Source organism: Symphalangus syndactylus, chromosome 24 (genome assembly GCF_028878055.3).
Source record: "Symphalangus syndactylus isolate Jambi chromosome 24, NHGRI_mSymSyn1-v2.1_pri, whole genome shotgun sequence".
Lineage (NCBI taxonomy): Eukaryota > Metazoa > Chordata > Mammalia > Primates > Hylobatidae > Symphalangus > Symphalangus syndactylus.
In genome coordinates this window covers 26454635-26480619 of record NC_072446.2, presented here as the reverse complement: position 1 = coordinate 26480619, position 25985 = coordinate 26454635, and the positions used below count along the sequence as shown (strand labels likewise).

Genomic DNA, 25985 nt, shown 5'->3' with positions numbered 1-25985 from the left:
CTTTCCAACTCTCCCTTCAGTGACTTCATGTTGGTGGCTTGAACTGAAACATGGTGGGAGTATTTACACCATGGAGATCAGCAAATGCTATAAATGCCCTCCCCCCACACTGGAACTTGTTGTTAAACGTGTGCTAGCACACCACTGTATATACCTAGTGGCTAAATATAGTGTAACAGAGATCCACTAAGAAACTATCAGATAAATAAATGACTATGCAAGACTCTTCCATGGTACTTAAGAGAAGGGCCCTACCACATAGGAACCGAGATATAAGAGTCACTTGCCCAAAACCTTCTTCTGAGTAAGGCATAAAGGACTAATATTGGACTAGTGACTGCCTCTGGTATTTTGACCCACTTAGGCCTCCGTACCTTGCGGGGTCCCAAACATGATGTTGACTGTGCAGGAGCGGTGAATCTGGTGTTGCTGGGTGATGACAATAGCAAAAGGAGAACCTCCCCTGCTAACATCCTCCAAGGCTTGTGACAGTGACACTTCTGTGTTAAGGAAGATCAAGTCCACTACCATGCCCAGGTCTCGCACCTTCCGCCCCACAGACTCAGCATAGTCTCTGTAAAAACAAGTAAGATCCATATGAGCGACCAACTCCAAATCTGCATCGTTGTGTCTCAAGCCAGTTGTGTGTGTTCCTACCGAGAACTCAAACCCTAGTCTACCCCAGTACCGTATTCAGGATCCAAGGATCTAGACCAATACTCTCTCTCTACCCTGGCTCAGAACGGTTGTGACTTGCTTGAGATCACATCAGAAGTTGCCAGTAGCACAGTATGATACCCAGGTCCTTCTCTTGATTCTCTAGCCCCGTGGTCCTTCCTTAACACCATCCTGCTCCCTAAGACTTATGGCACTTATCTCTTTTTGGGTAGGCTGCATAACACAGTGGGAAAATCATGGGCTTTAATGCTAGAAACATGGGTTTGGATCCCAGCCCTTAAAATTTATTTGCAAAGTTGTGAAGCTTAAGCAAGTCCATTTACCTCTTACAAACATCAGTTTCTTTACGAATAAAACAGGAGTAACATGGCTCAGTACATATGTCATTTCTTTGACCTTCCCTCCAATCTAAATTAGATCTCTGACATTCTCTTCTCATAGGACTCATCACCTGTATGCTTTTGTCACCTGCCCCATGAGGGTGTAGGCTCCACCAGTGGAATGAGGCTATACAGCCCCAATACCCGCTATCCACCATACATATAAAAGATTTGCTGAATGCTCCTTTATATGATTACTGTGAAGATTAAAAATAATTTATGTAAGGCGCCTAGTATGGGGTAGTACATAAAGTAGGTGCTCAGAAAATAACAGCTATTATCATGTGTCCAAAAATGCTCTCTAGAGTTAAAAGCAGCATCTATCATTGAACAAGACAGCCAAGAGCCTGTGAACTCTGCCTACTGCTTGGTGTCTCAACACCTATTTCCCTAGTCACTGCCTTGAAATTAGCTCTTTAACCCCAAACTGCTAGAAAATACATGAAGTTATTTACTTAGTACTACCTGGGGAAAGGGAACATAGCTACTGCCAAGCCTGCAAGCTGCTATACTCCTTTCTGCTTCTCTGCTCTGCCTCTTCAAGGAGAAAATGTATAACAGGGATGCAGTGAAACAACGCTATGAGCCCTAGCTTGGTAACATGGTCATGTAACAGTTCTGCAAGGCCACGGCACTTCACAAAGACTTGGTTCTTGGCTGACAAATGCAGAGGCGTGTCTCCCAAAGTACTGGGCATTTGGGTTGTCCCATGAAGGGATTATACACTACTCTGCTTGACCAGCGCCTATACCCTCTTCCACTCTCAGTCTGCATGGTTCCACAGGGCTAATCCCACCTCTAGCTCTTGGGATGGGAACATGACTTAGCCCTGGCCAATCAGAACATCCAGCACCCCTGCCAAAGTGACAGGCTCAGGGATGGGAAAGTGAGTCAGGTCAATCTAAGAAGAATTGCAGAACTTCAGGTGGAAACACTGGGAAAGAGAAGCTCTCTTTCCACTCGGCTTGCTAAGCTAAGAAGACACACGTTTAGGGCCAGTGCCATTCTGCCTCTTCAAGCACAAAACCTGCCTGAGAACAAAGACAAATCTGAGGAAAGCAGTGCTTAGAGACTAACACAGAGACCAATTTTGATGACATGGTTTGACCCTGGATGTGGCCGTGCCTCAACTTCCCAGTTACTTTCTGCTTAAATGAAAAATGTCCCTTTTGGGCTCAATTTGAATTGAGTTTTCTGTCACCTATAACTGAAAGAACCCTGGCTAACAGAGCACTGCAATGCAAGAATACACAGCTCAAATTCAGTGGATAGAGGTGCTAAACAGGAGCCTGAATTTCTCTGACTCTTCTCCTTACTGGGGAGAAATATCTAAGGGTTCTTACTTTGTCTGTTTGTTGACCACAATCACAGAACAATCAACGGGCCTTTCGGCATCAAAGCGTCTCTGGATTTCCTCAAAATACTGACGATAAAGCTCTTCTCTACGCCGTTCCTCACGTTTCAAACGCTCTGCAAAACACCACCAGAGTAAACTGAAATAAGGACTGGACCCTCATTTTAAATCTTGAGCTACTTGTAGGCAAAGGTCATAATACTCTGAATCAATCCTCTGGTCTATCTCCTAAAAACAGCCAGTATTAATATTTTTTACTATTATAAATTAACCAAAATGTAATGCTGGATTAAAGGGCACGGCCATTTTAATGCTGCATCTGATACTTACTGCCAAGCTGCTCCCTGGGTAGGCTGGTACTAATTTATACCTCCACAGAGGTAGATCATCTAGTGCCTATTTCTCCACACCTTAGTCAACAGTGAGTATTGTCATTCTTTTTAAGTCTTGCCAACTTGACAGATAAGAATAGTATTCATTATTATTCTAAACTGCATTTTTGCTTTTTTTTGGGAAAAAAAAGTAGTAAAGTTTAAAATTAAAAATTTAAAAGTTCTTTTTTTAAAAGCAAAATCAAGTAGTAAAGTTTAAAATTAAAAATGAGATTCTTTTTTTTTTTTTTTTTTTTTTGTGACGGAGTCTAGCTGTGTCCCCCAGGTTGGAGTGCAGTGGCGCGATCTTAGCTCACTGCAAGCTCCGCCTCCCAGGTTCACGTCATTCTCCTGCCTCAGCCTCCCGAGTAGCTGGGACTACAGGCGCCTGCCAACACACCCAGCTAATTTTTTTTTTGTATTTTTAGTAGAAACGGGGTTTCATCGAGTTAGCCAAGATGGTCTCGATCTCCTGACCTCGTGATCCGCCCGTCTCGGCCTCCCAAAGTGCTGGGATTACAGGGGTGAGCCACCGCGCCTGGCCAAAAATGAGATTCTTAAAGATTTCAACTTGGCCAGGTATGAAATAATTTAAGAATCTTTAAAGATGTATTGAGAAAAACCAGGCTTTAAAAAGACATGTTTGTCTTCATTTAAAAAAGAGATGCTATTAGGTAAAAGTTATAAAAAAACCAAAAACCTATTTTGCACAGATAATGCAGATAGTCATAGTTATCTGGTCAGTAGACAAAAAACAAGCACTTAATGTCTTCAGCTCCAATCTTTTGTTCATTTTTCTCTTTTTTTTTGAGACAGGGTCTCACTCTGTCACCCAGGCTGGAGTGCAGTGGCACAATCACAGCTTGCTGAGACCTCAACATCCTAGGCTCCAGCGATCCTCCTGCCTCAGCCCCCCGAGTAGCTGGGACTACAGGTGTGCACTACTGCACCCAGACAATTTTTGTATTTTTTTGTAGAGATGGGGTTTTATCATGTTGCTTAAGCTGGTCTTGTACTCCTGGGCTCAAGTGATCTGCCGGCCTTGGTCTTCCAAAGTGCTAGGATTACAGGCGGTGGCCACAGTGACCAGCATTTTGTTCATTTCTTATTGCTGGAATTTCATATTTATTTCTTCTTGTTGGATGACTAATCCAGATGATGGTACTAATTTGCATCTTAAAAATCATTTTCAAGCCAAATGCTCTTTACCCACTAATAAGCTACTTATATTTCTTCTTTTTATATACTGCTTGGCCAAGGCACTAGCCCTTTTTCAGATGGGGTACTGGCTATTAGTTTCCTCTCTCTTTTGTAAAGTGTTCTATCAATAATAGGAATAGACTGTTTCAGCTACTTTACCTTTTGCACGAGACTGACTTTCTGGGCCTGGAGGGCCTCGTCCATCAAAGCTATCTCTGTAACGGTCAAAATAAGAGTCATCCTTTCTCCTGCAATAGTCATCCATTCGTAGGTATCGGTCATAAGAGCCTTCTCTCCTGAAAAGTTAAGGAAATTTTCATAAAGATAAAACTGTGTCCTATCCTGAAAAAATCACCTAGAGAATTCTTTGGGATTAGACAAACGAGGTTTATATCTGGGACTCACTGCATTATCAGCTCTGTGGCTGTGATAGTTAACCTGTCTCACAAAATGATGAACGGAGATGATGCACAGAAAGCACTTAGCATAGTCTTTGGCGTATATTAAATGCAAAATAACTGGCAGGAATTATTGATATTAGTTTTGAGGAGACATTACATGTCCCTCCCTTGTGCTTTTTAAAATTATACCTAAATGTATATAACAATAATTTGCCATTTTAACAATTTTTATTTATTATTTTTATTTTTATTTTTTTAGTAGAGATGGAGTTCTGCCATGTTGCCTAGGTTGGTCTTGAACTCCTGAGCTCAGGCAATCTGCCCACCTCGGCCTCCCAAAGTGCTGGGATTACAGGCGTGAGCCACTGCGCCTGGCCTAACAATTTTTAAGTATACAATTCAGTGGCATTATATTCACAATGTTGTGCAACCATCACCATTATCTATCTAAAATTTTTCATCACCTCAAACATAAATTCTGTATTCGTGAAATAATAACTCCCCTCTCCCCAGCCACTGGTAATCTTTAATCTATTTTCTTTCTCTATAAATGTGCCTATTCTTGATATTTCATATAAGTGAAATCATAAAATATTTGTCTTGTGTCTGACTTATTTCACTTAGCATAATGTTTTCAACGTCCTTCATGCTGTAACACAGATCAGAATTTCATTCCATTTTATGGCTGAATGATACCACATTATATGAATACACCACTTAAAAACAAATCCACACAGTGGCTTACACCTGTAATCTCAGCACTTTGGGAAGCCAAGGCGGGAGGATACCTTGAGCTCAGGAGTTCAAGACCAGCCTGGGCAACATAGTGAGACTCCATGTCTACACAAAAAAATTAGCCAGGTGTGGCGGTATATGCCTGTAGTCCCAGCTACTTGAGAGGCTGAGGTGGGAGGATTACTTAAGCCTGGGAGGTCAAGGCTGCAGTGAGCTGTGATCATGCCACTGGACTCCAGCCTGGGAAACAGAATGAGACCTTGTCTCAAAGAAAAAAAAAATCCATTAATCTGCTGATAGACATCTGGATTGTTTTTACTTTTTGGTTATTGTGAATAGTACTGCTATGCATATTCATGTACAACTATCTGAGTCCCTCTTTTCAATTGTTTTGAGTGTATACTCAGGAGCAGAACTGATAGATCATATGGTAATTCTATGTTTAACTTTTTAAGGAACTGCCAAACTGTTTTCCATAGTGGCTATACCAATTTGCATTCCTACCTACAATTTCTGAGGGTTTCAATTTCTCCATACCTTTCCGACACTGTTATTTTCTGTTAAAAATGTTTAAAATCATTCATACATTCAGCAAAATTTATTGAGCAGCAGCACATCTACCACTTGATAGTCACTAGAAATAAAAGGCTGATAAAATTACTGCTCTTACAGAGCTGTAGTTTAGCAGAACTTACATAAAAAGAACTCAGGAAAAAACCAGCAGAGTAACTACATATGTACCTGTACATAGGATCTCGGGAGTCTCTCATGTCTCTGTATCTGTCGTACATGGGGTCTCGCTGATCTCGAAAATCCCTAGAGTCTCTTAGATCACGAAAGTCTCTAAGATCCCTCACGTCCCGAACGTCGCGCACACTCCTGCTGTCTCTGTGATCCCGCAAGTCTCTACTATGTCTGTGGTCCCGCAAGTCTCGGGGGTCTCGAATGTCTCTGCTGTCCCGGGCATCCCGGCCATTTCTGCCATCCCTGGGCTCTCTCCTTGGACTTCCTCGAATTGGGGATCGATCACGCCTTGAATCTCGACTGTCTCCAAAGCCATATGGATCCCTGTGGGAGGTAGCAAGAAAATGCTAAGACAAAGAAATTGAAAGTAGCCAACCCATCAGCTCTTCATGAGAAAGCCCCCACCCTCCAAGCATTTTTCTCTAAAACAGGGCAGCCAAACAGAACATGACTAAACATTTAAGGCCAGTCATCCATCTGGTCAGCAAATAGTCTAGAGGTTCCACAATCTCAAAAGATTAGGACATCAAAAGAATGCATGACCAAAAACTGAAGGTTTTGACTGGATAAGTATTCATCAGGCTTTCAAAGTGAAAGTGTCTTTCCACCAGACTTGCTTGAAAGACTTTACAAGGGTAAAAAGTTGGAGGGACAGAGTAAGGAGGCAAGACTCATGAAGAAAAAAAGAGCGAATGGCACAATCTTATAAAAGTGATCAAAGGAACTATCTTTAAAGTATGGAAAATTCACTTGAAGCATCTGGGCAGGATAATAAAATTAAGGGGAAAAAAGTACTATAAGATACATACAGTAAAGGATCAAGAACAATGTTTCTCTGTTTTGTCAGGGCTATTGAGTAGTGGTATCTCTCAATCTGAGGGTTTACGTAGAACCTGATTCCTTTTTGCTCAAGATGGTTTAAAAAAACAAAAAAACAAAAACAACAACAACAAAAAAACAACCTGAACAGTGAAGTCACAGATATGCTTGGTCTGCTCGGACTCAATGTTCTTCATGAGACGTTTCAACCCACTGGAAACTCCTCTTCGACATATTTAAAATTAAAAACTTCTTACCCCAACCTCATCAGTCCCATTCCCCACTTTTCCACTTCTGACAAAATCATCTTTCTACTTATCAAGTTTTAAGTTCTTGAATATTAACTATGCTTTTTCCTCCCCCATCCCAATAGTCACTTGTGTCCCGTTCACTTTTTCTTTCCATTCCCATTGGATTTGTAAGTCCAATCCAAGCCCTTATTTCTATTCTGACACCAGTAAGTTTCCAAAACACAAAATTAAAAATCAATCTACTCGCTTTCAATTCATTCAACACATAAATACATTAACTATCCTAAAATGCCAACTTCTATGTTAGAAAGCCTAATCTGACACCTATCATCTCCCTCTCATTTCTAATTCAACCTCCTCAGTTCTACTTAATTCTTATGAGATAACTCACAAGACATAATCTATTTCAATATTTTTATGATTTCTATACTTGCAATATTTTTCCTGCACTAATCCAAGTACCATCCAATCCACACAGGCAAGTTCATGTCCCATGTCTTCCAAGAAACCTTCCCTACCCTTCCTAACTGCTGATCTCTTCTGCTCCACTCACGGCACTTTCTATCTGTATTACTCATCTTGATCTGACATTTACCTTTTTACAACAACGTCTTATGTCTGACCCGCTTTAAGGATTACCTTCTCCGTAAAACCTGCCCTGAACTCTTGACCTTCCCCGACAAACATGCTCCTTCTCCAGTCCTTCCCATCTCAGTAAATGGCACATCCAGCTACTTAGTTACTCAAGCCACGAAACTGGATGTCATCTTTCCCTTAAAGCCTCATCCTCCCTTCCAACCGCATTTCCAAATTTTCTCCATTCTTTCCAAGTTCTGCCCACTTTCCTTTACCTTCTTTGGCACTACTGAAGGCCAGCGTATAATCATCTCACCCTCAAACCACAGCAAGAGCCTTCTAAAGCAGTCTCATTTCTGTTTTTGCCTCTTTTCAAATCTTTCTCCAGAAAGATCACTCTACAGTGATCTTTTACATATGTAAAACCCTTCCCTGGTTTCCCACAGTATGTATTTATTTATTTTTATAGGGATGAGATCTCACCTATGTTGCCCAGGCTGGAGTGCAGTGGCTATTCACAGGTGGGATCACGGAACACTACAGCCTTGAACTCCTGGGCTCAAGTGATCCTCCTGCCTCAGTCTACCAAGTAGCTGGAACTACAGATGTGTGCCACTGTGCCAGGCTCCCACAGTATTTAGAATTCAATCTACAACCTCTACCAATGCCATGAAGGTCCTGTATAATCTTGGCTCCTGTCTTCTCTAACCCTGTCACACCCTCTCCCTAGTTCACCACTCTTTGCCACACTGGCCTTTCAGCTATGACTAGCCAGCGTCTTTCCTGGTCCCTTTACGTGAGTAGCAGGAACAGATCTATACTCATTTTCCAGGTCTCAGCATAAAAATATCCCCTACTCCCTGATTCTGTTAGATTCAATCAGTTTACCTTCTGCCCCTAAAATTCTCTCATAGCATTTTGTTTTTACTTTTGTCATTTATCACAAATTGACATTACATATTTATTTAATGTGTCTGTCCTACCAGACTACAAGCGCCACAAGGACAAGAACTATGTCACTTTGATTCTGCACTACAAACCCACCTATGTAGAACAATGTATGTTATATGGCAGATGCTGTATACATATGTTGAATGAATCTTGCTCCAGTACAAACTTCCGTAACTGCACTTACCACACTGTTCTGTAATTATTTGTTTACGTGGCTTCCCTACCAAATAAGAAGTTCTCTTGAAGGCTTTGTAGCTCTAGGATACAGCATAGGAGTTCAGTAAATGTTTAATGAATTGAATTATTCTAATAAATTGTAAGCCTCTCAAGAGCAAGCAACATGTTTTGCTCATATTTTTGTCATGTACCATGGTTACACACATTAGGTATTCATCACGATGTCATCAGCTTGTGGAAAACCTCACCTCAGCCACACAGGCACAGCAAAAACAATTTAAATGCCAATTTTGCTTCCATGAAAAATATTTGTTATATATTTTAAGGTTCATCAGCATTCCTGACTTGTGGGAGCAAACATATCGTAGATCAGGGACTTTAAATGAGGATAGATAAGCATTATTTTTCTAATTAGAATAAAGTGAAGACTAACCCAGATTCTTACTTCAACTTTCCTTATTATATCATATAATCCTCCTAACATGCAACATCTGATGTAGCGTGTAATGTGGGCAAACACTCAAGATCCAAAGAGAAAGGACAACTGCAAAGTATTTTCGGATTAATGATCGGCAGATAAACCTGCCTTGGGGAGCAAGTAGTCATTAGAGGTGGAATCCAATTTCAAGTGTTCTTGGCAATCAGGGCTGAGATATCATGATTCTGACAGACCACAGACCACACACAGAGCCCTGGGCTGGTGGAAATGGGAGTGGGGCATGTCATAACATGCTATTTACCACCTTAGGAGTATTATAAGTGCTATGTTTGGTCCTCATTCTTTTGAATCCATTGAAAAACCTTACTTACCTGTCGGAGTCCATCCCTGCAAGTTGACTAAAACTCTAGATTTGCAAAGTCTGGGTTCAATCTTCCAGTTTGAGAGGGCAAGCCCCTCCCTTTCCCTCAAATAATCTGAAGTCCATGTGCAACAAAACTACTAATTCCCTCTCAAGTGCCTTCAGGGTAAAAACGTAGAAGAGGTGATATTCACAAAAGGAAAAAGAACCAAAGGCATCGTGTAGGGACAAATAAGATAATAATTTTCTCAAAAGGAAAGGCAAAGTCTTTTTTCCTTTCTCCAAAACATAAACACTATGGTAGACTGCTGTTCTTCTGGAGACAAAACAAAACAAAAAACCCTTTAGGGTTGCTTTAGGACCCAAACAAAGAACTCCTCAGAACAAAAGGGCTCCTGCTGCTGGCCCCAACATATTTTTCAAAACAAGACTACAGCTAACAAAAAGGCAGTAGTATGCAGGAATCAAAGTGCAAGAAGACAAAGCTTTCTGTGGGAGATGGTGGACCTCAGATGATAGAATCAGGTTTCTGGAGCATAATAAGGTTAACAGTATCATCCCACAGCACCAGAGGTGTTTTACTAAAGGAACCAAATGCAGCATACCCTCAGGTACTACATCACTAGAGGATAAAAAGAAACTGAACAGTGGTTAAATTTCAGCACTGGAGTCCACAAACTGAAGGCAGGTGGCAAACACAACTAAAATTCTGCTGTAAATTCCTTATCTATTCAGCAGGGGGAAAAGGCAAATACTCTTTGCCTTGAGAGGAATATAGTCACATTTCTGGGAAACATTTGAGAGGTAAGGGCGAAAAGGGTGAAGAGGAAAACAATGGCTCTGGTGGCAAGTGATGAGCTTCTGGTAGAATGTGTCTCTTCCTGAGGACTAAAGGGGTGTGCAGAGCACCAGGCATTTGACAGCCTACAGAGTAAGAACTGATAGATGATCATCTTGGAAAACTGTGATGGACTTTGAATTTCTCTTTGGCAAGAGACTGAAACTTCACATCCAGGATGGTTTTCTTCGGCTTTGGTTCTACAGACGGTCAGGGAGGAAGACCCCTGTCTTTTTCTTTCTTTTCTGCAAAGGTCAGCATCTCCTTTCTTCCTTTCTGTTCACTGGAATGTCTTCCTTGGGAGGGCCAGCCTCTTTCTGACCCTGAAAAATCCTTCATTAGCTCTTCAAACTTCTGTTACAGATATACTGTCCACAAATATCATCATCTAAATGGCTGGCTGCTGTATGATGTTGATCCTCCACCAGGAGGGCTTCATGCTACTGTTAGAAATGGAGACAACAGACTTGTCCAGAATATTGCCATTAGGTAGAGGTAGGATATGGGGGTGCAATGAGATACCACACCTCACAGACCCAAATTTTACACATGTCCATGCTTTTCCTTAGGAAGCACTGACGACCTTCTCCAGCACAAACAGAACTTTCTTATTGGTAGAGGTGGCAGTTGCTGAGAACTGATGACTTCTTCAAGTGTTACTGCAGAGGTAATCACAACCTGGAATTTCTTTGTGGCCCACCTAGAACAAGGGCTGTCTCACACCCAAGGAGCAAGCAATAATCAAAGGCATTAACGCTCTGTGGATAAGCAGAAAGCATTTCTGGTCATATAAGAAACTTGTCTACAGCCAGGTTATTTCTGATGAGCCGATACCCAATGACTTTCACCAAAGAGATACCAGGTTTAACATCTTTCACAAATATATGGGGAAAAATCCTCTGCAGAGCTTTGGATGCAGACAAGTTAATTCTATTTGTTCTTCTTTAAGTCATTCAGAAGTACAGTCTTACTTCTGGTACCTAGAGGCCACGTCTGCATAAAGATATGCTACGAGATCTGGACTGTCAAGGTGTTGAGCTGAAGATGGTAATTGAGACATCTAAGGCATGACCGGAATCATGATCCTGTCTTTGAAGAAGGACTAATGCTTAGTATAGATGCTTGACAACTTGCATGGTAACTATGCAAGGTACTCACAGAAGTTCAATGAAGTGGCTCTCAAAAGTTAAGATGATAAGAATTCAGGCTGAAATGTGATCCAGAGTAGAGATTCCTCATGCAAAGTTCTGTGCTTGGCTGGGCCAATACTGTCAGAATTATATACTGACAGCTGGAGTCATTAGGGAGGCATATTACTGAATAGAGAGCAAAGCCAGCAGAACTGTGTGGTTTACTGAAACATTTGAAGAGGTGATAATCCTGTGAAAACTCCCAAAGATACCTACGTTAAGTCCAGCAAAACAAGGTGTCATAAAGGTCTTGCCAGTATGCTTATACTAATATTCTTATTAAACGTAGAAAGCGCTAAAAATGTAGAGGTATAACTTAAGGAAATATTTGCCATAGGTAGTGTTTTTTTTCCCCTGTGAATGATGCATCCCCTATGGCTGGGGGCACACAAAATGATTAGGGCTGCCAAATAAAGGCAGTTTGTTGTTGTCAACTATTGATACATTTGGAGTTATCTCAAGGCTTTGACTGGAAGCATGCACCCAAAGGAGGAGGTACCCAGTGTTCACCCTCAGTTAAATGATTTGCCCCTTCCAGGTTAATTACTTGCCCATCTTGCCTACTCTTTGCAATTTATGTCTGGCCTATTGGTATATCTTAAGAGATAAAGTATGATCAGGACAGTAATTAAAATGTTAGTGCTATTTTGAATACAATGTTAAACTTGTCTTTTTTTTTAAGGTAAAAAACTGGGATTTTGAATACAATTTGTCTTTTTTTTTTTTTTTTTTTTAAGGTAAAAAACTGGGACTCTTAGCTCGGTTTTTAGATGGGTTTACTAACTGTGACCATCATTCTTCCCTGAAGCAAATAAACACGACCGTATGAACTTCATCATGTTAAATAACATGCTGAGGAACCCAGCTAGGGAAATATCACCAAGGGGAAGACAGATTGTTAATGGAATTTGAATTAGCCTAGCTGTCCCTCCTGTTGATTGTAAATAAAGCAGTAAGTCACTGCCCTATCCACACCACCAAATGACCTCATTTTACAATTGATTTCTGAGGAAGGTGATATTTTAAAAGGCATACAAAGGTGACTTGTATATTTATATAGTTGGTAAGGAGCTCACTTTATTTTTTGAGACAGGGACTCACTCTGTTGCCCAGGCTGAAGTGTAGTGGTGTGACCACGGCTCACTGCAGCTTCAACCTCCTGCACTCAAGTGATTCTCCCGCTTCAAAGCCTCCCCAGTAGCTGGGAGTACAGGCAAGAGCTACCACGCCCGGCTATTTTTTTGTAGAGATGGGGTTTTAAAACGTTGCCCAGGCTGGTCTCGAACTCCTGAGCTCAAGTGATCTGCCCACCTCGTCCTCCCAAAGTGTTGGGATCACAGGTGTGAGCCACTGTGCCTGGCTAGAAGCTCATTTTATAAGGCCCTCTCCAGTGTTGTCTGTATGTTTGTTTGTGCGGGGACTATTATTTAAAAAAAGCATAAAACTATTTCTAGTTTGGGGTGAATTTATATTTTTAATTTAATGCTCTGGCAAGGGCTATTACTGGGTTCCAACCAGGGAAGCTGGTCATTCCCCAACACTGCAATGTTTGTTGAATATCTACAATCAACTGGAAATGTTAAAAGCATTTGGTTAAGTATCATTAACAGGATGATATAAAATACCCTTCTCAATCCATAAGAGAAACAGGATCTATTCTCTATTCTGCAATGTGGCTTGTTTGTTGTTGTTGTTTTTGCCTGCAGAAATACACAGACATTATCCAGAGATCACCAAGTATCATGGAGACAACAGAGAAGGGGAGGATTTTACTAGTGGAGTCAGTGTCTTTTATAGTTACAAATTCCACACTCCTGGTAAGTCACCAGGAAACACATACGTTAGCGCTCTTTGGAAATTGGATACACACATCTCCTTTCAAGCCACCTGGCAACTAAAGATTCCAATGGGAACCCTGTACTTCTGACCATTAGATGCAACTCTTATCCACCTGTATTCCATTCTGTACTGGGACAATAAAGAGCAATACAGATAGGACTGCCCAAGATCTGTGGCACGGTTAGATGAAGGCTAATGAAAGTAGACATTATACGGAACTGCTGAAGTTCTGCAGGATTTATGTTCTTCAGGATACTCACACATACACACAAATCAACCAACAGAGTATTTACCTGCAAGCTGCAGGCATTCCTTAGAGAGAACAGACAGAATACCAATTTACATGTCCACTTCCGCAGTGAAACCAACGAATGGCCAGGGAATCCATATGACAGCTGTGGTATATAGCTGTAGCTATGGTATTGGATTCAACTCTGCTGCACAGGCAGAGTGGACAAAGACTCCAACTGAATGAAACCAGCAGCATTACCTTGCCCTTAGGGTCTGCTTAAACTCTGCAGAGTGGGCATGCGTAATCTATTCCCGGTAGCTAGAACTTCACATCCAAGTACGAGTATATACATGAAACACACAGCGGACATTCTTTCATATAAGTAGGTAACAAAATACAGGTGTTTTTGTCCAAAAGCAGGACAGCTCTATGTTATGCGTAATGCTCAGTTAGTTGGGTTCACAAGGTGACCAGTGGAGCTACCAGTACAGACGAGGATTCACTGTATGCAGCACTGTCCAGTTCACTGTAGGAAATGCAGTTTACTGTGGTACGTAGTTTAGTTATGTTTCTGGGGAAAATTGGATTTTTTACTTAGAGGCAAGGCAAAATCCATTAATCCATTTGGGCCTTGAAGAGACACCAGATATGAAATATATCATTCGTATGAAATATATCATATCTGTCTGCCCTCTACACAAAACTGCATCCACTTGTGTGCTGTTATGGGGCCAGAACAATTGAATACAGTATCTTTATTTTTGGAGTAAATGGTTTCATTAATAAAGCTCTTCTTTGAGAGAAGGGACCAATTTAATGTGTATATTGAGGGTACACACCAGGATTATCTCTTTTGTATACACTGGAAGGAAGAATACATTGGGAAAACACCCTCGATTTCCGTGAAAGCTAAGAAAAAGGGAGACCTTCGAGAGCTGGAGTGTTTTGCCCTTTTTATTTCCCCTCAAACAGGTAACCCAAGTATGTGAGCAAACAGGGGATCTGCAGCACAGGCACAGCAGCAATCTCTCAAGCAGCACTTCCCGTAAACCCGGGTTAACATCTGGACCGGCAGCCATTTGGAATGAAGAGTCGAATCTCTGCTGCCCACTGCAGTGCAGCATGGCATACACCAATGACTCTGGGGCACTCCTTCTGCTCTGGAGGCTCCCAATGACACGTGAGCTGGGGACAGACAGAGGTTTATCCTCTTCCAATTGCCTGCAACTCATGTTGCAAGCTGAACTTGCTGGATTTGCCACCGAAAACACAAAGCTTCCTCTGTATCTCCTGATGTATGTTTAAAAAAAAGCAGCAAGGCCCTTCACACAGGGTTCATGTTCTTATTGTTTGCTTGAGCGTTTCACTTGTTGGGGGGAAGAAAAGACCTTTGGTGAACGAAGCTGGGCTTAACTCCCCAGAGCCCAACTCTCCCAAGGTAACTCACGGCTTCAGGGTACTTTACCTTCGTGTGGGGCTGGGTCTTGATGGAGCCGTATTCATATTTCTTCTTTCCGCTGCCTTATTAATATCTGAAAAGAATAATCAACCCATCTGTTCAATGCTACGGAATAAAAACAAGATCATCAGCACATTTCAAATGAAAGCAACAACAACAAAAAACTACAATGACAACCAGATGGTGTAAGAAAAGCCATTCAGCAGAGACACACTGTCACTTGGGCAATTTTTATTATTGAGTTAAGGTAGTACATTGTCACGGCTTGATAAGAAATGTCCCTTCGTTTTCTAGTTAACACGCAATTTGTCTTAAACTAATTTCGTCAATGCTTTAACACCCTGCCAAGACCTAGACCTGACACATTCCCTCCAAGGGGAGGAAAAGTTTGTTTTCTAAACTCTTAGAAAGCAGCTGTAAGATTCTTTTTGTGAGGAAGAAAGTGGGGGGAAGATAAGGAGAGTTTAAAAAACAAAAGAGCAAAGGCAAATAATTCTATTTTATGTTACTAAGAAGTAATAGCTGGATTTCATTGTCTTAAAACTTCCAATATCCCATGAAGCAGGGCCTCCTGTTAGTGTGTCTTGTGTTGAATTTCACTGGATAGAATCTTCCAGAATAACATGCAGGAAAGAAAATTATTATTATTTTTAATAAACAAAGAATATGACCTGTTAACATCTACAACCTTCACAGACAGATAACCAAGAATAAGGACTGGTATTTGGTATAGTAGGGTTAGGCAATAAAACACTCCTCGTAAGTTGTTTTCATTAGAGAAGGCTGGCATACAGAACTAGATATGGGAGAAAAGTAGAATCACGCAAGCTTAAAGAAAAGCAAATTTGTATAGCTAAAGCCTGCTTTGCTAAAAACAAAGAATACCTGCTTTACAAAAATTGAAGTGAATAATAAACACCATGTATTAAGAAATCTACGCCCCAAAATAATACCTGACAATTTTCATGACTTAAAGCTAAATAAATACATTACAAATTTCATACTTCAGATGAATTAAGAAATAAAACTGCTTTCTGCTGCAGTATAGTTTGTTCCCTTTTCCGTATTAAACAATTAATAGTGTTATCTAATGACATCAAACAGTATTAAGTACTCACATAATTCGAGTGCTTTAAAATAATAATTATGTATTTTAAAAATCCCAACCAGATTCCCAATACATGAAAGACCACAGCAATAACAAGAAACTTAGAGGTCTGGTAGAGATTTTATGCTGCTATGTTGCCTTTGAATTCCTGTTCAAATGAGGGTAATCTTCAATTCCATTTTAAATCAGAAGTCTCTAATTTGTCTGGAAAAATGGCTTCTGACAAAACTGAAGATAATATAAAGCTAAATAGTGAAGTATATCTTAAATTGATTCTTACCTTTTCAATTAAGCAGACACAAGATATAATCCCTTTATTTTAAAAAAACCTGAAAATATTTTCTATGTAATACTTTGCCAGTAATATCTGACCATAGCTTTGCTACTGCATGCAGTACTTTCACAATTTACAAGTCTTAAAGTTTATAATGATCTAAATTACAAATTATATAATGACAGGCCTTATAGGGAATATCTAGTTCTATTATATGTAATTGTGAAGAATACTAGTTCAGGTTTACGACTTACTGAGTCTGTTCGCTTACTGTGTACCACTTTCTAATTATACAGGTTGGCTATGATTCTGAGAGAAATATAATATCTTTGAGTATTTTAAGTAGTTTTCAAGGTGTCTCTGGAATACACTGGGTGTGTATTAAGATTAAAAAATATGTATAACATAACTTCAGCAGGAGTTCATATATTATTAAATGGTCTTGTGAATAAAGAAAACTCACATCTAAACACTGACTAGACCGGGCAAACATTCAGGTAAGAGTACAACACATATAGTATTACTTTAATTGGTAGGTTTCTATTACCAATAATTTGCCCTTTACATATGAAAAGGAATATTACACTGTATAATTATAGCCAGTTTTGTGAGCACCTACATACAGAACTGGGGAAATCACATGGTCATGTACACTGTATCTTTGGAACAAAACCAGTTCTAGTTAGAATGAAGGACATAAATATTTTACTTTGAAGCTGGTGAAATCTTTTTGTAATTACTTGAAAGATTAAAGAACATTCAAGATTATATCTTTACACCATTTTGATTGTAATTTGCCTCCTAGTATCTATTTTCATTGGGTAGTCCAAAGTATTTATATTTGACAGCATGGGATGTTTCTTCTGCAAAAACAAGAATTCTCAGATCATTGTCTCATTTTAGGGTTTAGTAAACTTTTAGTGTAGTATGTCAAGTATCTGTTTATTCATCTCTATTTAAGAGTTCCTTAAATTTCCATCTTGGCTGACATATGGAGAAAATGAGACCCAGATTTTTTTTTTTTTTCTATCTAATAGAATTGCTCAGATTAGGGTAGGGCTGGGGAGTTTTCAGTGAGAGTTGTAAAAACACAACCACCAACATCACTGCCAATCCCCATACACCCAAAAAATCCTAACACACGTGCACATAGAACTTTTGGGAAATCCACGCCTTCAGAAATACAGAATAAATAACTTTAAGGAACTAATCACGGAGAGCAAAGATTTAAGAAGTCAAGAAAAAACTTGCCTCATCCTATTTTTTTGTCACAGAATTTGAAAACCTGTCCATTGGAAGCAGGGGGTTCATTTTAAAAAGTTTTTCTTAAAGCACCAACTCAGGGCTTTACATAAAAGGAAGAAACCAGAAAATAATCCAGAAAACATGTAGGAAATGGCAGAACCGTTTTAAACCACAAAAGAATGGGGTGAAGAATTCCCAAAGACACAGTATCTAATCTATAGTTTTATTTTGTATTAAATGATCAGATTATTTTCTCCTAAATCCTTACAGAGAGATATAATCAACACCAAGGAAATAGAAATGGTGTTAATGTAAAGAAGGGAAAAAAGGTAGAAAGAAAATTTGAAGATCTTTCTGGACATTAGATGGGGAACTATGATGGGAGAAAAATTAATCAACAAGCGGGAAGTGGCAACTTGGGAATCTCTTCCAAGGAGAGGTCTAATGTCTCCTCTGAATAGAAAAGGGAAGAAATGGTACTTCTTTCCCCTTCTGCTATACTGGCCAACTGCTCTTAAGACCAAAAGTCATCTCTCAGTGTCTTCTCCACTTCAGTCTGGGTGGTACTTCTATACTTTGTTAATTATACTAGCAATGTGAATGCCATTCAAAATCATCATAATCACCATGAAGTGCTTTACCTTGGCCTGAATATCTATAGTGTCCAAGTGGTGGTCTGAAAACAGTTAAAAGCACTTCTCAGTTAAGAATTTTTAGACAAGAAAAACAGCTTTACATACAAGGAAAAAAACTGGAAAATAATCTAGAAAACATGCTGGAAATGGCAGAACCATTATAAACCACAAAAGGGTAAGGTGAAGAACTCCCAAATACACAATATCTAATCCACAATTTTATTTTAGACTAATATGCCAGACAGCGTTCATAAAATGGTCCTTGGATAATGCTATAAATAAAAATGCATGTTTCTTTCACTCACAGTACCAAAAACGACTTTGTTCTACCTATTTTTTAATTGTACAATCATAAAACAACTCTTTTCACCTTAAAACCAGATTTTATAGTTCACAAGCTACAGCCACAGAAAACAATGAGGACTAGGAATAACCAGAGCGGTGTTAAAGAAAATTTCCAGGAGGCCATTGCTTTGGACTGAGCTCCTGAACTACACCCAAAGACCAAACCAAACTCATGATGAAGTTCCACGCTATCAAGCCAAGACAAAGATCTTTTTCTGATGTTCTGCGAAATCAGGAGATACATAATGGCCAAATCCACAAATAGGCCAGTTTCAGCCAGCATGAAAAGGAAGTCTGCACTGCTTTACCCTTCACAAGAAAAGTAACTCTAAAATGACCAATCCGCTTTTTGTTCCTTGTCTCTGCTTTCCTCAGTTCCCTTCTCTGTTTATAAAGCCAAACTCCTCTGCTCAGCTCATTGGAACACTTGTTCTATTTTATACAATGAGGCGTTGCCCGATTCTAGAGTTGCAAATAAAAGCCAATTAAGATCTCTAAACTAAGTGTGCTGTAATTTTGTCTTTTGACAGCCACATGAACTTAGCTGTTCAAAGAACCCAGAAGCCTATACTGTTTTAATAACTGACTACAAATGACATAAAACTCTCTAAAAGGCTTAGTTGAAAACCAACTAACAATCAAGAATTACTAAAGTAGAATTACATGCTGATAAAGATAATGGCACTTGGAAAACCATGCTGACAAGACAGCAAATATCACACATTAAATTCCCCAAACTGGGAGGGGAAATGACAGGACTTCTCACTAAACTATATTTATGAAGACAACTTTGATGATATATTGCAACATCAGGGATACTGTAATGAGTTATATTGTAACAAGTCAGGGATAAGAGAATGCTATGCTTGCTCTTTCTAAATCAACCCTTTAAGTTCACTTTGAATACTACACTTTCCCTCATATGATTATCTCCTTTATTCTCCAATTAAAATAATTATTACACCTTTAACTGTATTAGAATATTATTCCTGGGAACAGAAATTGGGCAAACAACAGTTTATACTTACAGAATGCTTATTTTGTTCCTGAGCCTGTGTACTAAGAACATTATGTGTATTATTTCATTCAATCCTTTTACAACTCTTGGAGTTAACTACTACTAAAATTTCTACTTTGCAAATGAGAAAATTTGAAGTTTAGAGAAATTAAGTGACGGGCCACACAATTATCAGGAGGCAGAGCTGAGACTCAGACCCAGGTCTTTCTTACACCAAAGTACTTAAACATTATGCTATGCTGCCTCCAACAGGGAGTGGAAAGACATGCTTTCCACTTAGAATATTCTTGCTAGGACTCCCTGATCAAATACTGATGGAACCTGGAAAAGGTCCAGTTTTTGCTAGACACTCCATTGCTTAAATGCCCCAGAGACACCCAATAGGGTAGAACCTACTTATTCAATGACCACTTCAGTTTCTATTACCTCAAACTACAACGTTTCTAGGGTTTGCTATTAACATTCACCACAACTCTTCCGACAAAAATTATCAACATTTAATTTCCTACCTTTCTTATTCTTTTAAGGAAAGGGCATTTGGCTGGGGATAGCAAATCTGAGCTGTGGTCCTTACTTTGGGAAATTTACTCCAGTCATTTGATTTCTCTGAATCTATATTTCCTTTGTGACAAAATGGATATTCTGTCTGTGTTAGCTATGTTGACTCAAGGAGAAAAATCAGCTGAGAAAAAACGATTTTGGATTTGCAAAGGTTGAGCTAATCTAAACTACAAAAAAAGAGTCTGAGCTGCAAAAAATTTAAAATACAGGTTTATTTAAAACTGGCAAATTTTCAACTAAACTGTACAAGTGGAGAACAAGTGATGAAATTGAAAAGGATAGCTTATAATTAATATACTGAATGCTTCATTGATTCATAATGTCAAATGCCTACTATGTGTCACACATGTCCCAGGCCTTACACATGTGGAAATGACACGGCTAAAGTCCTTGCCTTAAAGAAGTTCATTTTTAAAAAAGACAGGGTCTCAGCTCTGTTGTTCAGGCTGGAGTGCAGTGGCTTGATCATAACTCACTGCGGTCTGAAAGTCCTGAACTTAAGCGATCTTCCTGCCTCAGCCTCCTGAGTAGCTGGTACAAGACGCATGCACCACCACATGCAGCTAATTTTTTTTTTTTTTGAGATACCGTCTCCCTATGTTGCCCAGGCTAGTCTTGAACTTCTGGGCTCAAGTGATCCTCCCACCTCCGCTCCCCAAAGTGTTGGGATTATAGGCATGAGCCACCACGCCTGGCCTGGAGTTCACTGTTTATTTAATAAAGGAGAGGCACAAGTACACAGATAATTACAATATAATCTAAAGTGGGATTATGGCAGAGATAATGGAGTCCTAATTTTGTGTATGTGTGTGGCAGGCAAGAGGAACAGAGCAGAGAGGAGACCAGGAAAAATGTGTGTATGGAGGGGGTGGGGGTGAATGGGATGGGGAGGAGGCAGGGAAGTCTTAAAAATAACATTTAAACTGGGTCCTGAGGAATGAGTGGGAGTTTAACAGAAAGAGAAAAGTCATCCCAGAACATAGAAAGGTAAAGGAATGGTGTGCAGGACATAATAAATCAGAAAAACTACAGGAAGTTTGGTGTTGGGAACACGGGGATAGGAGGAATAAAAGAGAGGAATAACATGAAGCAAGAGTTAGACTAGATCCAGATTGCAAAACACTTTGCTACGGACAAGGAAGAATCTAGTGGCAAGAGGGTCTATTGGGGGCTATAAACTGAACTACCACAGAGTCTCAATGAAGCCAAATTAACGAAACTTTATGTATATTATCCCCAAATGCGGTGAGGGAGTATTTAAATGTAAGACATTCAAAATATTGCCCATTTTAGTAATGTTCTTCAAAGACCATTGGTTTGACACTGAAGGAGAAAAAAAATTGAAAAAGTCATGATTTTACTTTCAATAAAGGGCTCCCAAGTAGCTAGGAATACAGGTGCATGCACCACCACCCTGGCTAATTTTTTTTGTAGAGACAGGGTCTCACCATGTTGCCCAGGTTGGTCTCAAACTTCTATCAAAAGGGATCTTCCCACTTCAGCCTCCCCAAACGATGGGATTACAGGTGTGAGCCACTGTACCCAGCCTTAAGATACTTTACAGAGCTAAAGACACTCTGTTTTCTAATGCAACTTAAGCTGCCCTGATCCTTGCCTAAAGTTGTCTGGTCTTTACATAGGATGTCTGGAAAAGTTCTGATTCTTATGAGGTGAACTATTTCCTTAACATAAAATTGGTCCAGTTGACCTACTATCTCTTTTTTTTAAGTGAAAGGATAAAGAATGAAGATGACCATCCCCATAAATATTCGTATCTGGTGGTAACAAAACCACCATTTAAAAAGCAGCACTCATGCTGGTATTACACATTTAGCTGTCAATATACTTCATATTTCTCTAACGTACTACTGCTTGAGACAGTGGCTTTACCCTGATCCTGTCATTAATGACTCTCATTAATGAGAGTAACATAGAGGATAATTCTGTTAGTCATTGCTCTTTTAACTTTTTGACAGTTTAACTCTGCTTAAGCAGAATGGTCTAAACAAATATATGTGCTGTTCACAGGACAACTATTTTGGCACAAAAAAAGCTGATATTGAGCTTTAAAACACCTGTCTCAAAGATATGCAGTAATCATTAATAAACCACAAGGTATAGAGAGAAAATACAGCGTAGTAGAAAGAGTAGTCAGTTCTGAGGAACACTATTACTTCAAAATATTCATGAGAGGATAGCAGGAGAAAAGCATCATGATAACTTCCTCTCTCGGATATTGACATTGCATATATTTAGCATATAAATGCCCCTGAGAAGTTCTGGAGTAAGGACACCACTATATCTCAACATTTCCCAATTTTGCTTGACCCTGAAATCAATTATCTCCAATGATGTCTTGAATATGTTCTACTAATTATGTGATCTGGGGCAAGAAATCTAACCTCTTTGAGTCATCATTTCCCTATATGTAAAAAAGATCATACTAGTTTATCAGTCTCATAAGATGATGGGCAGGAGCAAATGATTTAGTATTTACCATATGCACTACTGGCTGTATGTTATTATCATTACTACATTAAGAGTAACAGTGACTTCAGGAATAGACGTTTCATTCTTCACGTGGGGAGTCAAAAACAAGAGAACAATGTAAACTGAAGGGAAGAAAAAGTTTAATATATTTCCTGTGCAGATTTTCCATTCTTAAAAGCACAACTAAATTTTATTAATCCTTACAGTAGTAAAACATTACACAAAGGCACTGCCATCTGCAGGTCATAAACATGGACTGCTTGCAATGATTATTTAACATGAAGTTTCAAACCATTAAATCTTTTCTCATCAGACTTCTAAAGTCTTTCCAAAAGTTGTTTATTCTAGTTGGACGCGGTGGCTCATGCCTGTAATCCGAGCACTTTCGGAGGCAGAGGCGGGCAGATCACCTGAGGTCGGGAGTTCGAGACCAGCCTGACCAACATGGAGAAACCCCGTCTCTACTAAAAATATACAAAATTAGCCGGGTGTGGTGGCGCACGCCTGTAATCCCAGCTACTTAGGAGACTGAGGCAGGAGAATTGCTTGAACCCAGGGGCCAAGATCGCACCACTGCACTCCAGCCTGGGCAACAAGAGTGAAGCTCCGTCTCAGAAAAAAACAAAAACAAAACCAAAACAAGTTGTTTTTTCTTAGCTCTCAAGCACTGGTAGATGAGTTTCCATTTGCTGAAGTTCTGAAACGGACGCCGGGCTTAAATCAAATTCTCAGAAATGTGAAGAAAACGACCTTAGCCTTACGTAAATTCTACATTGTGATCATACCAAGGTAACCCCAAAGAAACATGTTTTTAACGGGGGAGATACACACACACACACACACACATATACATATATATATATTTTTTTTTACACAGCCTTTGAGGGGAGGGGAAGAAAACTTGAATAAGCCTGAACTGACTTATCCGACTTTCCTGTCAATGATTTAAATTAAATCTGCTCTTACATTCACATAAACAGATCTTATGAACACACTATTAACTTACAAATAAATTAATCTGTCAATGCCTCCTTTAAACTTGTGGTGTTCACAGGTATGCAACATTGAGCAAATTGAATCTAGAAAAACTCCTTCTAATGAGCCTTGCATAATGGATTCGCTAGGACATTCTACAAGGAAAATCAGTGTTTCTAAGTTTTAGGTTAAGAGAAGTGTCAGAGGTTTCAAAGGCAATCTGAAGAGTGACTGATGAGCTCAAGGAAAGGCAAAGAAATCACAATAAAGGAAGAAATGGATGTTAACAAATAGCCAAGTGATTTCTCATATCCACAATGCAAAGCATCGGCTTTACTGGTTGCAAAAAGTCGACACGAAGTTAGTTTTCACACCCAGACTGACTCATAGAGAAAACATTAAATTAAGAGTTGTCAAAACTCACAAAAGCTTCCCCAGCATTTGTAGAAACATCTTTTTATGAGCCATGAGGGGGCTACGACATCATAACGCTGTAAGAAAATTGAGGCACACTGGGTGCATCTGAGTGGACACAGTTCTTGCAGTTCCCTGGGACTAACAGTTTTAAGTCAACAATGAGAACAGTTTACAACAAGAAAGCTGTTACATTATCCGTGAAGATCCCAGGGCTTTCATAGAATCTGCTTTGCCTCAGGGAAAAATTCTGTGCACAGGGTGCAAGCCAGAAGAACCACAATTAATCAGTTACTCCTCGGGCAGCGTTTCCCAAAGTGTGGAACGCAGAATAATTTCAGGAGGAACAAGGACACACTGTTTATTTCAACAAACAGATATTTATTTTTTATAAGCATTAGAAAAATAACTGGCTTTCCAGTACCCGCTTTGTGATTGAAGTTGCCGCCTTAAATATATTTAAGGAGAAAAAAAGAGTCAGTTTGAATTTTTTTAAAAATGTAACATTTGGTAAATAGCAGTACAGATGGTCCACGGACATAAAGGTGCAACGCGAAACTGAAACGTGGGCAACGCCGTCCTAAGAAAAGCCCCTCGCCCGCTGGCGGGGAGCGGACAGTGCCCCGCGCCGGGAGCCTGGAAAGCCGGCCGGATCGGACGCTGGCGCTGAGCTACGTGGTAAACCCGGGCACAGTTCCTCTCCCCGTTCTCTGGGCCCGAGGTCCGCGCCTACAAAACGCGTGGGGTGTCACACGACAACGAGACACCCCGAGAACGCGGTCCGGGGCCGCGAGGCGGTGGCGGGGGACAGCGCTCCGCACACCGCTCGGCGCTGCACGCCTGGAGAACGCCCGGTGCCACAGGCCGCCTTGGGCCCGGTTCGAATCCCGACTGCGCCACTGACTCGCTGAGGACCCGCGAGCGAGCGACTCCACCGTTTCGACAGGCGGGTGCGGGGTGTGCGGTTCAACCAGGGAAGCCTTGAGGACTCCTAGTGACCGACCGTTCGTGCACAGACAGGCGGCTGCGAAGCGACGCCGCCGACCTGCGTCCACCAGAGGACCACAGGCCGCCTCAGCCGGCCGGGCCTGCGCCTGACGGGAGCCGGAGGCGGCCGCGCCCCGCACCGGGCATGCGCAGCACCGCGCGCACCCGGAGAGGAGCCGAGACCGTGGCCGCGCGTCCAGTGGGCCTTCCCGCCTCAGCCTCCCCGTCCGGCCAGGCCCCCCCACAACGGCCTGCCCGTCAGCCCCACGCCTCGGCTGACGGCCAGCTCTTCCCGGCACTCACCGCTACCAGCGCGGCGGGCTCCCGGCCGCTCCTTCGCCTTAGGCCCGCCGCTGCCGCCTCCGCGTCGGCCCACCTGCCCGCCGTAGGACAAAGGCGCCACCAACCGACCGGCGCGGGCACGAGGCAATGGCGGCCGGGCGGAGAGTGGAGATGGGGGCAGAGGGCGCGCACGTAGCGGTAGGCGCGGCACTGTCGCAAGACCGCGCGTGTTTACGGCAGGGCTGAGTTGGGGCGTCGATCTCCTTGGCAATGAGGGCCGGGGAAGTGGCTCTCGGGCGGGAGTTGAGAACGCAAGGAGTTGCCTAGCAACAGCGTCCTAGGCTGAGGATGGGCCTCAAGGTGGTTCCCCCAGCCCCCGCCCCAGAGTACTTTCCTTCTGTGTTCAGAGCACATTCCCTCCTCCCTAACTGTGGGAACAGAACATTCAAATCCCCAAATACCTTGATTTAGTCTTGCATAAAACTGAAAGCAAAAACCCCAAATCCCTATACACGCGTGTATTGGAGAATATATAGAGTCCTGTAACCTCCGGATCACAAGGAACAAAGAGAGCAGAAAGGTGGAGAAAATGTTGTATTTAAATTTACATTTAAATAGGCTCTGTACTCTATTAGTTTCACTGACAAGCGGCAAAA

At 41.0% G+C, this 25985-nt stretch overlaps 1 protein-coding gene across 2 annotated transcripts in view; it reads right to left on the bottom strand.

The window, feature by feature from the left end:
* The window catches only part of NCOA5 (nuclear receptor coactivator 5), a 29247-nt gene extending 3709 nt beyond the window's left edge, over positions 1-25538 (bottom strand). Inside the window, exons 1-6 of one of the 2 annotated variants that reach the window (XM_055266337.2) lie at positions 25351-25538; positions 15002-15068; positions 5861-6187; positions 4143-4279; positions 2402-2528; positions 375-574 (exon numbers count right to left, since the gene is read on the bottom strand). In XM_055266337.2, coding sequence (XP_055122312.1) covers positions 375-574; positions 2402-2528; positions 4143-4279; positions 5861-6187; positions 15002-15039 — 829 coding nt within the window. In that variant the 5' untranslated portion in view covers positions 15040-15068; positions 25351-25538. The remainder of the gene's footprint in view (positions 1-374; positions 575-2401; positions 2529-4142; positions 4280-5860; positions 6188-15001; positions 15069-25350) is intronic. The other variant, XM_055266336.2, reaches the window with a different exon arrangement.
* Between the last annotated feature and the right edge of the window lie 447 nt (positions 25539-25985).